This window comes from Lucilia cuprina, chromosome 4 (genome assembly GCF_022045245.1).
Source record: "Lucilia cuprina isolate Lc7/37 chromosome 4, ASM2204524v1, whole genome shotgun sequence".
Classification (NCBI taxonomy): Eukaryota; Metazoa; Arthropoda; class Insecta; order Diptera; family Calliphoridae; genus Lucilia; species Lucilia cuprina.
The window spans coordinates 29,679,731-29,694,873 of record NC_060952.1 but is presented as its reverse complement, the minus strand read 5'-3'; the positions used below and the strand labels follow the sequence as shown (position 1 = coordinate 29,694,873).

The 15,143-nt window shown below is 30.1% G+C and overlaps 2 protein-coding genes across 3 annotated transcripts; one reads left to right on the top strand and one right to left on the bottom strand.

The window, feature by feature from the left end:
• Window positions 1–2,477: 2,477 nt before the first annotated feature.
• Window positions 2,478–5,769, bottom strand: LOC111690988 (high affinity copper uptake protein 1). Its single transcript, XM_023453606.2, has 2 exons — window positions 5,539–5,769; window positions 2,478–3,254 (listed from the first exon to the last, which is right to left on the bottom strand). The coding sequence occupies exons 1-2, from the start codon at window positions 5,620–5,622 to the stop codon at window positions 2,784–2,786; spliced, it is 555 nt and encodes a 184-aa protein (XP_023309374.2). The 5' UTR covers window positions 5,623–5,769; the 3' UTR covers window positions 2,478–2,783.
• Window positions 5,770–12,765: 6,996 nt separating this feature from the next.
• On the top strand, window positions 12,766–14,894 carry LOC111690978 (4-hydroxybenzoate polyprenyltransferase, mitochondrial). 2 transcript variants are annotated; one of them, XM_023453595.2, is made up of 3 exons: window positions 12,766–13,158; window positions 13,216–14,274; window positions 14,339–14,894. In XM_023453595.2, the coding sequence occupies exons 2-3, from the start codon at window positions 13,273–13,275 to the stop codon at window positions 14,561–14,563; spliced, it is 1,227 nt and encodes a 408-aa protein (XP_023309363.2). In that variant the 5' UTR covers window positions 12,766–13,158; window positions 13,216–13,272; the 3' UTR covers window positions 14,564–14,894. The 2 variants fall into 2 exon arrangements, with proteins under 2 accessions (XP_023309363.2, XP_023309362.2); XM_023453594.2 differs by having other exon boundaries at window positions 12,767–13,154.
• Window positions 14,895–15,143: the final 249 nt, after the last annotated feature.

The window sequence follows — 15,143 nt, the reverse complement described above, 5'->3', positions numbered from 1 at the left end:
TTTAGCGAATTTTTGGCATTGATCGGTATTCTGGTATATTCCGTCAGTTCGTTACTGCAGAGATCGTCATGTTTGTTTAATTGCTTTAAATTTAGTATATAATTTTGTAATTATTTTTTGGTTTTAAAGATTGTAAAATCTTGAAGCCTAAATTCCATTGTTCTTTTTTAATAAAACGCATTATACATATACATATGTAAGTATTATATCTAAATTAAAATCTGATAACATTATCACTAAAAATAAAAAAATGCTGATTCATTGTGGAATGTCCCAAATTAGTAAAAAAAAATATTTCAATGATATGAAATGTTGAGAAAATTCGCCATAAAAATTACACAAATATATGTGCGATCAATAGACAAAGTTACAAAGACCCATTTAGTGAGTTGATCAAAGAATGTAGATTTCAAATCCAAACAAAAAATTGCAATACTGATCCATTAATTTTAAAAGTAGAAAGAGTCATCGTGTTTATTAACATGGAAGTTAGTTATAATGGATATAATATATAGTGACTTACTGGAATAGAATGGAGGAATAGTTTGGGATTTTCACAATCATTAAAAGGATATTGATTTCGCGCATGGCATATATCTACTATCCCACATAAACATTTATATTCAATGCAAATCCAATGGTCTTAAAGTTTAGAAAATAAACTTGCTTAGTCTAAACTAGGACTTCGATATATGCTATAACTAGTTAGTTAGTTTGAAAGGAGGATGTACATAAATATCTCAAATCCGAAGAAATACACCTAGGCCTCTAGCGGTCCTGCTGTGAGCTTCTTAACCATTGCCTCAGGTGGGAATCGAACCCACCTCCTCCGGTCTACCAGACTAGAACACTAACCTATCGAAGGTCACCTAACTAAATCACCGTTATTTTGCGGAAGTGAGACTGTTTGGCGGTGAAATTGTAAGGTTTTCTTACAGTCGTTGAAAGACAATAAACCGTTTGATAACAGGTATTTGTCAGATCTGTCAAGGTTGGAATATCTTTTGCATTTGCAAAAAAAGAAAATATCTGAAACCCGTGTGAACTTAAAATTTTTGTCAAGCAAAAATAGAAAAAATATTGTCATTACATTGTAAGACAATAATATTGTCTGACATCTAAAAGCAATATAAACACATTACGTCTTCTTTGCCGTATAATTGTCTGACAATTTTTATTGTCCGATGTATAAATTTTATTCATCTGACAATGGAATCATTGTCAGATAAATGTCTTCTTTTGACAAAACAGTGCATTTAAAGAACAAATGTACCTAAAAAGGTCTAGAAACTTTTGGCATAAAACAATTTGACAACAGTATGAACTTACAATATATGCTCCCAAATAAATTTATTATCTTACAATTGTCTGGCAATGAATATCTGAACTGACAATCTTTCTGTTGCTAAAATTTTGTCATTGTCAATGCATTGCCATCATAGAAAGTATTGTCAATATATTGTAAAACAATAATATTGTCTGACTTCTTCCATTACAAGATAATTGTCTTACAATTTTTATTTTCAGATGTGCGAATTTTATGCATCTGACAATGGAATCAATGTCAGATAAATCTATTGAGAGCACGGTGCAATAAAATAAGACCTGGTAGCTTTGTCATACAACAAACTGACAACATTTGTTGTCAGATAAATTTATTGTCTTACAATGAAATTGTAAGATTTTCTTACAAACGTATGAAATCTAGCTGTTGCTAACAGTTTATCATTGCAAGTGTATTGCCAGATTTGCCAATGTTGGAATATCTTAAGCTACAGGATCTTCCAACGTTGGAAAAAAATATTCAGAAAATATTTGACAACCGTGTGAACTTACAATTTTTGTCTTGCAACGTTGTTAGAAAAAGTACTTTCAGTACATTGTAAGACAATAATATTGAAAGACATCTAACAACAATATGGGAATTTTATGCATCTGACAATGGAATCAATGTCAAATAAATTTTTGACAACACTATGCATTAAAGAACTTAAATTAAGATCTAGCAACTTTTGTCATAGAACAATCTGAGAGCAGTGTGAACTGACAACGTTTGTAGGCAGATAAATGTATTGTATGGCAATGAAAACTGGGAAACTTTTGTTAAGAAGCCCTTGATTTTGTGTGTGAGAGAAAGAGATGGTTGATATTTCCTTCTTTTTCTCTCATACACGAAAATCAAAAAAATTTCCTAGTGTGAACCAGGTCTTACAATCGTCTGAACTGATAATTTACCTATTGCTAACAATTTTTTGTTGTAAGTTGATTATCAGATGTGGCAACATTGTAGGACGTTAAGATCGCCAATGAAAATATTTTAAGAAAATTGTGAGAAAATATTAATAAAATCAAATTGAATTTATTAATTTTCTATAAAAATAGGTCTGTGTATTTCGTTCATAAAAAACCTAAATATACAGATAACCAGACAATTATAACATTTAAATTAAAAATAACTATTTTTGTTGAAATTTATATAAAAAAGTTTAATATTTTTATTTTTTTTTTCGTAACAAAACTAAATTATTTATTAATAATAACAGTAAAAACTTAAATTAACTAATTTATGGCACAAGTGAATTCATGTTAAAATTACTAACCGAATTTTATCACATTATTTAAACAGAATTATTGCGGAAGCTTCAGTTCTTATAACTTCTTTAAGGAACTACTAACTTAAATTTTTATTTTGAATATATACAAAAAATAAACTTTAAAAAAGGTTCCAATAAAGAAAAAATATCTTAACATTCTGGCATATTTATAATGTTCCATACGTTCAGTTAGTGACAACATTCACTTTCGTAAACATCCTGTTTAATCCAGCCAAAGAAGAAATAACCCAAGCCGAGACCCAAAACAACGGCCAAACACAACCAATAGTTAAATGTCATGAAGATCAACATCAACAGATAGGAAAGTATTATTTGCACCAGATTGATGAGTGTCTGGATGAGATGGGGTTTGGCGAATATCTTTTCCATATACGTCTTTTGACGTATTTCGGGCATATTACCATGACAAGTAGGTTGACCATTCGAGGTACCAGCATCACCATTTTTCTGTTGTAATTCGGCAGCCACACGCTCAGCTTCTTTCTTAACAGTTTGTCGCAGAAAATATTCGCGAACAAATTTCAAACCTTCATAGAGGAACGATACCAAAAAGATGGCCAAAGCGGAGAATACAAATTCGACGACAGTACTGGCAACCCAACCATTCCATAAAATACGTTCACAATGACCAGCATGGAACTGTAATATAAGTTAGAATTCATTTTAAATTTTTGATTTAATGATATTTTACAAATTGTTGTGTGAGTTTTTTTCTTTAAGTGTAACGTATTTTGTATTTTCGTAGTTTGTGTTTTCAATTCTTTATCTGTTTCTTTGATAATACGACTAGACTACTGCTGAGTTCTTGTTTCGAATGGTAAATAAATACAAGGTGAATGAATTATAGGCATATATCGTCGAGAGAGATAAGTAAGACAATGTGTTCATATTGTATTTAGATTGTTTACTTTACTCAAGTTGTTAAAATCGTGTATGGTCTATTTAGCGATTTTTCAAAACTGATTTTGAATTTTTAAAAATGTCTTATTTTTGTTACATTTATTTCGCGAAAAGAAAGATCATTCATTTCGCGAAAATCTCCATAAATCTCAGTTCCTTGAATTCAGCCGTTAACTGTGAAGATATATTGAGTCGTGTTGCTATTGTTTTCAGTCGTAACCCAGCTAGATTGTTGAATGATTAATCAGAAAACTGAGTCATTTTAGACTCCCTTTGGTGACCTAAATATTTCGAAAATGATCCCGATATATTATTGAAAACTTATTATTTGAAAAACAATAACAATGGAACAGCAACACTTACACTTAAAAATTACTCAAAAATTAGTCGAAATTAAGTAAAAAAGGCCTCAGAAATGACTCTTTTAGAAGAGTTCGCGAAAACTTTAGTGTAACCTAAAATACAAAAACATTTGCATTAAAATGTTGTTGTTGTCTTCAGTCGTAACCCAGACAGCATTTGGAAGATTGTTGGATGATTTATTAGTAAACTGAGTCATTTTAGACTCCTTTTGATGACCTAAAAGTGATTTATAAGTTGAGAGTTTAAAAAAAAACATTTCATAAATGGATCCCGATATAAGATTGATCATTCCGTTGTTTAAAATATGATGGTTTTCGAAAATTTATTTTGTAATAATATTTCAAGCAGTTAGAAGATCTAAACTGGATTCTTATCTAATTTTTGTATGTTTGCAGTGGAACAGCAACACATACACTTAAAAATGACTTAAAAACGATTCAAAAATGAGTCGAAAATGATTAAAAAAGGGGCTCAGAAAAAAGGGGCTTAGAAGAGTTAGCAAAAGATGTTTAATTTATAGCAATCATAAATTGTTCATACTGTTGTTTAAAATATAATGGTTTTTAAAAACTTATTTTGTAATCATATTTCAAGCAGTTGGATGATCTAAAATGGTTTCTTATTTAATTGTTTTTGATTGCAATGGAACAGTAACACTTACACTTAAAACAGACTCAAAAACAATTCAAAAATTAGTCAAAACTGATTAGAAAAGGGCCCTTAGAAAAGACTCTTATAGAAGAGTTGGCAAAAAAATGTATGTGGCCTAAAATGAACAATCACAAATAAGTCTTCCAGGTGTTCAAAATATGATTGTTTATAAATTTATTTTGAAGTTATATTTCGAGCAGTCGGAAAATCGAAAACTGTTTTCCGTTGTATTGTATTTGTCATTACATTAAAATTACTCAGAAAAGACTAAAAAATTACTATAATATGATACGAAAATAACTCTGAAACGATCAGTAATTCGGCTCATTATGACACAAAAAAATCAAAACATAAGTCAGTACTGATCAGAATTCGGGCTTATAAAAGACTCGTTTAAAAGAGTCGCAGTTAGGGCAGTATTTTCTCCCGACGAATGTATCATTTATGATCAGAAAATTATAATTTTAATCGTGCAGAAGAGTCAAAAATGACTCAAATGTGATCACATAACTTTTATTGATTAAAATTATAATTAAACCAATTAAACTTTTAACTCACATTACTTTTTATTGATTTAAATGATAATTTTTATTACTGAAATTAATTTCTGATCTTTTTATATTGAATATTTATTATTTATAATTATTCGATTTTTAAAAACACATTTAAAAAAAACTAAAAATCTTTGACTAAAATAATTGTTATTATTTAAATTATTTCTATAATATTAACAACACTTTTAATAACAAATTTACACTCTTTACTAAATCATCCACAAAATCTCTTATTTTCTCTTAAAAACATATAGACAATGATTTTAAGAGCACAATAAAACAAGAAAAAAACACTTGTTTAAATTATGTTTGATCAAAGTAAAACGATCAAAGAAACGACTTGAATTGTACTTTTCTGTTCTACATAAATATGTTACACTCACAGAACAATTTTTAAATTAATATTGTATTTGATTTAGGAAAATTTATTAAATCAAATTAAATTGTACACTTACGGTCATAATCATTGGGCACATTTTTCCACCACCCATATCACCGCCACCACCACCCATACCACCGTGATCATGATCGTGATCCATTATTAATTGATTTTTTTTTTTTGTTTTTTCAAAATTAAAAATTAAACAATAATAATTATTATTATTTTAATAACACCAACCACAACACTTGTTGCAAGTGAAAGCCAACTTAATACTGATTCTCACAAACACTGTGTTCAGCTCTTTTTAAAGTCTTTTCAACGGCTACCTTGTGAAATGACACTAACAACTGCACTGGTTGTGTATAAAATACAAAAATTAAAACAAATTTTTTAATCCATAAAACTCAGATAAGAATTTTGTAGAGCACTAGAACTGAGCGTAATAGGTAGACAGAAAGACAGACAAATTGATGTTTGAGTACAGAGTACTCAGAGGCACAAATTACCTATAAATTTTGGTTCAAAAAAAAACCTACACTCAGTCATATACAAACCCATCCACCCAACAACAAATTCAATATACAACTGAATTATGTTCTTTATTTGGTTATCTTTAAAAAAAATAGATATGATCTTTTTTTGTAAGTTTTAAATATTCAAATACAACAATAAGATATAAAAGAGTACAATCTGTTAAATAATATCTACTATTACTGCTACTCACTTGTTTATGAATAAAAAAAAAATATGTTGTTGTCTATGATCTTCTCTTAAATGATATTTAAAAGTATGTATATTATTCCTATTTTATCATCAAGTTATAAAATATTTATCGCAATTTTTCATTAATGTATAATATATATATTAAACATTTTTTTATTTATGTCAAGTTTTACGTTGTAATACAGATCAGAGAAAGTATTTCGGTATTTCCATTAAATCAAATTAATTTATTGCTCACATTCTTATGAAATTTTTAGCGGTAATCCCGGTAATTTGACAAAAAAAAGATCAGCAAGAAACGTATTTTATTAAGAATAACAAATTAAGTATTAAATTTTTTAACAATCTTATTATTCCTTCCAACTTGAAGAAATTTCACAATTTCTCCAGATCTTTAGATTTCAATAAAAAGTTTTGATTGAATGAAATACTTATGCAATTATATCCGCACTGATCTTAAACAAGAAAGAGGCTTGATTAAATGAAACACATAAGCAATCATATCCCCACTGATCTTAAACAGCAAAGAGGCTTGTAGCGAACCTTGCATTCTGAAGACAAGGATTAGCCTAATTTCCCTGAGCACGGCCGGACTTCAAGGTAGCAATGTCTCTAGAATGGCAAGGCCGGACTCCAAGGTAGCAATGTCTTCAGAATGGCAAGGCCCTTATTGGTGGTTAGTACCACGTTGGGCGCTTCGAAACGATCTAAAAGTGCTACAAGTTATTACTTACATATCACAGATGATTTGCTGCTTTTCATGGAGAAAGGAGAGGGAAATCGATGAACAATGACATATAACCGGTTTCTTTCTCCAACAAATGAAGGTTAGGACCTTCTGCCATGAATGAAGTAAATGTATAATTTACTCAAAGGGAACAAATTATACACGCCTGGTTCCAAATTGACACCAAAGTGTTCAAAGTTCAAAGACACCAAAGTTGTCGAAGTATATACCAACGTATGACAAAACTATGTTGCCAGACAACGCATAGTTGTCAAAATTGCAACAATTCGTTGAAGAAATCTAAATTTTGTACACATCCGTTGTCAAAATGTTTACAAACGTGGTAAGCTCACTATTGACAACGGATTGTATCAATTTTGTTACATTTCAACCATGTTTTTCCCTTTGTATACCCACAGTATTATCATCATCCTAACTGCCTTAAACCAAATGTACCGTTAGAAGTTTTTTGGACTGTTATAGTTAGAAAGTTCGATAATCTATTGGGGAACTCGGACACATATGTATTAGAGGTAAAAAGCCTTTGAATAGCTCGGTAAGTTTTCTTTCTCGGACTCTAAAAAGTGCTTTCTTTGCCAGCAATAACCCTGGTTAATGATTTAAATGAAAAGGAAAGTGAATACGAAAACAGACCTGGGTCTTAAGTCTTGCTACAACTATCATTATCAATCATCACGCTATGAATTATAATAATATCTGGAGGGTAGTCTGGAATCAGCTTACAATGCACTCATTCCCAAGCAAGGCAAACGACTACAGACCAAGATGTCTGCCATAGCTTTACCAGCATTGATTAGGCCGATAAGTTTTCATACTCAGACTCTAATAAGCGCTTTCTTTGCCTCATATAGAAAACTCTGCCACTCCCCAGTAAAATCCAATAATCGTAGTGTAATTTAGGATTATTGATTGAAACGAAAACGAAACTTTTACATAAGACTAAAATAGTCAATTATTCGTAAATTAACAGACCTGGGTTCTTAATCTCGCTACAACTGTCATTATCAACCATCATGCCATAGATTATTAGAATATACAGGGGTAGAATGGAATCAGAATATAACTCTAAGAAATGGATATAACTAAACATGACATTCATTCCCAAGGCAAAGCAAAAGACTACAGACTAAGAAGTTTGCGTTAGTTTTTATTACATAAAGACCAAAAAGACTTGCTGATATTCATATCAGAAATGTTCTTACACCAATTAACTTCTATAGGGCACAGCACGAATTCAAAATATAGTGTTTCTACGACAATTGAATATTCGCTTCGGAACGAGCCGATTCTCAGTCGACCAAAGATTGTCAACAACAGCTGCATCAAGTGTCAGTTTTACCCCCTGGAAGACTGTCCATTTACATCCAATCTATTACAACTACAATACAAGATTTCCCCATGAAAGTTTGTCCCGTCACATCCAATCTATTAAAACAATACAAATCAGGTACAGTAAGTTGTAATAGCACTAGAAGAAGTAACTATCTAATGTCATATTTTTTTTATTATAGGAAATATGCTAAAGATCAGGTCACGAATAGAACAAGGAAGGTTATGACGATTGGGATTTTTTAAATAAGCTAATTAGGACTTTCTTAATGATCTATTAACTGACACGAAGGGGTTTTTGATGATTCAGGTAGCCTGTGTCCAACTAAGCGTAAGCGTTATATCCCAAACAACATAGATTTGTTATGTCATAAATGCTTTAACTAAATGTGAAACATTTAAATTTTTTAAGTCAAAGATAATGATAAGATATTGAATTGCCAGTAATTAGATTTCTGGAGCTGTATCAATAACCGAAAGTATTATGAAAGTCCGTTAAGAAAGTACATTATCGAAAAACTACTATTAAAGTTAATAATAGTTTAATAAGAACTTTTTAAGCGGTTACCATATGGAGGTTTATATTTAAATTTATCTAATTATTTCATTCTTTTATAATACTGCAAAGTTCACAAATATTCATGTAGTTCTTTATAATTCTCTTCTATAAATGTTTACGAATGAATCACTGCCATAAGAGATAGATAATAAATAAAAATAATTATTATTATTATCATTGTTGTGCGTTTTGAACTGTTGTGATGTTTTTATGTATAAATAGTTTTTGAAATTTTGAAAAGTGCAATAAACTGTTTTCAGTCTTTCTTGAGCATACATTTATCATACAGCTTATGATAGAAAAATACTATAACTTTATACTATAAGTTTAAATAGATCCCAACTCAGAAAAAAAAAAACAAAGATTAAAACCATAAGAGAATACAATTAGAATTGTAAAGAGAAATTTTCTTCTGATGAATAATGATAAATAATATTAATTTCTATTTTATTACAATTACAAAAACGTAAGTATTGTGAGAATGAAATTAAAATTTTTAAAGGTTTTTTATAATAAAATAAGGAAATATCTAAAATGTCTGGTACTGGATGTTAGAAATAACATCCAGTTAAAAATCAATATATTTAAATAGTTCTACTAACCTACCGGAGACACAGAGGAAAGGAAGACGTTTTAAAATCATATACGCTTGCGACCAAGTTAACACCAAATATTTCAATATCCGTTGTCAAATTATGCAAGGATAGTTGTCAAATTAACAACAAAAATATAAAACATTCACGACGTTATAAAATCAAGAATAACTACTAATAAGTTATCAAATTGACAACGCTATGTTGTAAACGATTGGCGAAATGGCAACGATACATTTCCGAAATCTTATAAAGCATACTCGAAATGACAACAATGAGTTGTTGCAATGACATAAAGTACACTCGCATTAATACTTACAAAATTGTTAGAAATGTTTTTTCTGACAATGTTGCACAACAAGAATTGTAAGTTTACACGAATGTTAGACATTTTCTGAATATTTTTGTTATCAACGTCGTAAGATCTGACAACCGTGTGTACGTTAAATGTAAGAAATTTACAAAAAAACAGAAAACATTTATTTGCAAATCGTATTACTGTTTCACTGTAATGGAACAAGGAAAATGCGTTATGTAAGAGAGGTAAGAAGGAGTTGGATGTATGTGAACATGTAAATTACAGGAAATACATCTGATGGAAATGTATATAGCTGTCGTGAATACCGATTTCCCCCCTAATGAGTTGTGCAATCTACTGGACGAACGACTACATACTAGTGATATGTACACAGAGTAAACAAGAAATATAAACGCCTGGTATTAAAAAGACACTAAAATATTTATAATTTTTTAATAACATCCGTTGCATATACATACGTACGACAGTTCTTCGTAGTCGAAATCTATAGTTTATACACATATGTTGTTAAAATGTTAACAAACGTGGAAAGCTCACTATTGACAACGGATTGATTTGTCATTTGTTACAATGTTGACAACGTTGAGATGTCAAAATTATATAGTGTTCTTGTACATATGTATATACTTTGACAACGGATGTTATTAAATGGAATGTTCTTAAAGACCAGTATTGCGTGTTAATCTCTGAGTGTATCTTTGAGAACAAAATTTCTTATTTCAAATGAACACCAAAGCAGTGAAACACATTCCTCAAGAGGATCAATATTCTATCAATGTCACTTCATGTACACAGTCGAGAAACCACAAAATAGACTTTAAGGCCCCAGCCTCGAATATAATGCTTATTTCGCTACTTAAGAATACAGTGTTTAGTTCAAGGGAAACTTCATTGTATTCCAAATCATCAAAAGCTTTTAATTCCTATATATTTACATGAAATATATATAAATAGATATAGATGAAGATATATGATCATTCTTACAACATTGACTTTTGCGAACATTGAAATCCTTAACATTGTCGCCAGATCTTGGTAAAATTAATAGTTATGTTTTGCAACATTGTCCCGTTTCCATTGCCCAACATTAACTTTTGCGAACTTAAAAATCGACTCTATTATCACGACTTAATTCAGATATTGTCGTCAGATCCTGGAAGAATTAGTAGTTATCTTTTGATCGTTACATTTAAAATATACTGTAGGGTAAACCAAAGTCTTATAATGACTTATTTGTTATCATTTATTAACTTATCATTCTATATTAATCCATTGACCCATAAAATTAAATTGCATAAAAATAAGACCAAATTTCATTAAGATAAAATAATTTGATAAAAATTTTAAATTTAAAAAATATAATTTATAAATATTAAATTTAAACTTATGTTTCACTACAGACTAACTAATTAATAAATGCAACTTTGTATTGTTATCTATAGAAATCTATATAATTTAATCTAATTGATAACAGTTAAACATTACAAAATCTATTACAACTATAATTATGTATAACAAATTTCCTAATTTTGAGAGAATAATAAATAAATAAAAATATTATGAGCAAACTCCGATCTAGCCATAAAAGAGAGTAAGTATAAAATACACAAATTTGAGAACATAATTTTAAATTGATCTCAGCTTTGTCTAATTTGTTTTTAAACATTTAATCTCTATGAGACAAATTATTAATTTTATATTATTGATTTTTCTTAAGAGAAAATAGGTATTATTCCACCAACAATAGCCTCAAGGTCGTCTTAGTATCTATTTCTTATAAAAAAAAACTCAACCAAGTAATAAAAAAATTGCCTAAAGCTTAAAATTAAAAAAAGGAAAAATTTTCCAAACATTATCGTCGATCAATCAATTTTTTTAACCACCACAAACCCATAAATAAACCTTACACATGCCCTGACCAATTAAAAAAATTTTGTAGGTTTGTTATGAACTTCGTTTCCAAAGGTAGATAAGTACAAATAAATACCTATAAAAAATTGAATAATATAAACAATTCCAAAAAGTGTGTTAAAACAATTATTGTTGACACGTTACTATTCAATTTTGTTAAAATCTCCCTAGACAACAACACCTACCTATCGGCTCTAATACCAATATCAGTCCAAAACAAAACAAAAAAAAAAAAACAACAACTATAAAACACCTTATTAGTTGTCGTAAACAAGCAATATAGTTAATAATACATGAGCATTTTTTTCTATAGCCATAGCTCGTTTGCAGATCGTTTTGTTGGTCTAGTACATTTAGAACACCTCGATACTGCTAAGGTAAGTACCGTCGACTTTTGTTTTCAGAACATAACAATGAATATTTCTTTGATATCATTTTATTTTGCCATTTTTTCGCCATTTCTTAACTTTATATTATATTAACGTGTGCAAAAATCTAAAGTGGCTTTAAGTTCGAATTATTGGTGCCGTGTGCAGTTAGCCAATAATTTTAAAAGTAGTGTCGTGTGCAAAGCGAAGAGTGGTTGGAGTGTTGGATCAATAATCGAAAAAAGGTTTTTTTTGCTCAAATGAAAATAGAGTTTGCACATTTTTAGGTGTTTTTGTTAATTTTGAATAAAATAAAAATAATCTACATTTTTATCTATCTATCTTTCTATCTATCTTTCCATCTATCTATCTATCTATCTATCTATCTATCTATCTATCTATCTATCTATCTATCTATCTATCTATCTATCTATCTATCTATCTATCTATCTATCTATGTACCTATCTACCTATCTATCTATCTATCTATCTATCTATCTATCTATCTATCTATCTATCTATCTATCTATCTATCCATCTATCTTCTCCTTTTTGTTGTCTTAAAACAAACTATTATTTAATAACATTCAATTACAACTTTAAATTTCAATACACACTCTGTTTTTATAACGGAATATTAATTTCTATAAATATTTGAAGCGCCCTGTTCTCTACCCATACAAAACACATGCTCTGTCTACAACTCTGTTATTATTATTCTCTCAATCAGATTTTTTTGACAAGAAAGAAGAAGAACAACAAGAACACAATGTGCAGCTGTTTGTGAATTAGAGTAGAGGAGAAAAAATAAAAACAAACAGTGAAAAAAATTAAAATTTTAAATAAATAAATTAAAATTATAGAATGAAACATCAACAAAAGTATTGAAGGCAATGTAAAGTCCTAAATCAAAGAATTGCACATTGAATATCTTGAACTCCCTGACCTCTAATGCTTTCCGTATGCTAGAGGAGATCAAGGTTACGAAACTAATATTGATTATAAAGAGAATATAGAAAATAAGAAAAAATACAACGAGGTTTTTGTTTAATGCAAAACATTGCAGAAAATAAAGCCAACTAATAGAAATTAGTAAAAGATTATTAAAACTATCTTGCCATAATTAAAATAACTAGTTGGTGAGTAAGTACTGTGAAATGAGTGAGAAATTGAACTTTGAAAAACTTGGTTTGTTTTTAGAATTTCTTGATAACGTAAACACCTCATCCCACCCACCCAATTATACAGCTGAAAGACATGCTAATTTTACGCAGCCGTTTATTTAACACAAGATTATCAGCCACTACTAATGGCTTAGCTATAAAAACAAAATATTCCAATGCGAAAAGTTCAACGGCTTTAGTTCCTTACAAATATTTGAAACAGCCTAATGTTGTGGATCTTGTGGGAAATACCAGATGTTTACACAAATCTATAAGTTTATTAAATCAACAGCATAAGTCAACAGAGGAAGTAGGAAAAGATGAAAAAACTCTTTCCACACAAGTTAAACAGGCTGTTTCGCCCTATATACGACTCATGCGTATGGATCGTCCTATTGGCACGTATTTACTATTTTGGCCTTGCGCCTGGAGTATTGCCTTAAGTGCCTCCGCTGGTTGTTGGCCTGATTTCCATATGCTGGGCTTATTTGCTACAGGCGCTTTAATAATGAGAGGAGCTGGTTGCACTATTAACGATCTCTGGGATCGTGATATAGACAAACAAGTAGAACGCACCCGCAATCGGCCCTTAGCTTGTGGTGAAATCTCTCAAATGGATGCCATTGTCTTTTTATCGGCCCAATTGAGTTTGGGTCTCTTGGTATTGGTGCAATTGAATTGGGAGTCTATACTTCTGGGAGCAAGTTCCTTAGGTCTGGTGGTAACTTATCCCCTCATGAAACGAGTTACTTATTGGCCACAATTGGTATTAGGTATGGCTTTTAATTGGGGTGCTTTATTAGGCTGGTGCGCTACTCAGGGTGTGGTTAATTGGTCAGCCTGTTTACCTTTGTACCTGTCGGGTATTTGTTGGACTATAGTATATGATACCATATATGCCCACCAAGACAAAAAAGATGATTTACAGATTGGTGTTAAATCGACCGCTTTGAGATTTGGTGATAATACCAAACTTTGGTTATCGGGTTTTACGGCCGCCATGTTAACAGGTCTAACAGCTGCTGGCTTAGCCTGTGATCAAACAATACCTTATTATGCTTCTGTAGGTCTGGTGGCGGGTCATCTTATACAACAGGTATGTCAAAGACAAAAATATTTAAATTGTAAATTTTTAATGCAAAACATATTTTATTTTACAGATTTACTCCCTTAATATCAATAATCCTACAGATTGCGCTCAAAAATTCTTTTCTAACAATCAAGTTGGTTTAATATTATTTTTGGGCATTGTCTTGGGCACTTTAATGAAATCAAATGATAATCCTAAAGATACGAATTTGTCAACGAGCAACAGTACTAGCTCGAGTACAACATCTATAAATGGTTTTGTTCCCTTATCTTCTAAAACCGAGGCTTTGACGTAGTTTTTTTCTTTCTTTCTTTTTTCGTTTAATACATTTTTTTAGTTAATTGGTAGTATTTTCTGTTTAAGTTTTATTAGTTTATATTAAAAAACCAAAGTATGGAAACAAAGTTTTTTTTTCATTTTGTATTACAATCGCTTTTTGTAAATATATTTACATGAAATTTACTTTTAATTTGTTGTATGGATAATTTATGCAATATTTTATACATTTACTATGGTTATGTAAAAACAAAAGGAAATTATATTTAAATAAAAAGCACTTGAATTTAACAAGTTGTTGAACAAAACTAGTGATAATCGAAATAAAATGTAATTACTTTGTAAAACAATAGTCGTTTAATTGTATTCTAATTAACTGGTCCTATGTTGTCATGGGAAAACAGGTTTAATTAATCTATCCTTTCTATACTGCATTTCGTTTTCACATTGAGTTACGCAACGGTCAACAAAATGTGTTTCAACTAAAAACGTAATCGTGGGAAACAAAAGTATTTTACCATTACAATTTGGTTCCCATGACAATTGGATCTTCGCTCCGGAACGACCCGAGTCATACTCGGCCAAAGATTGTCAATCCA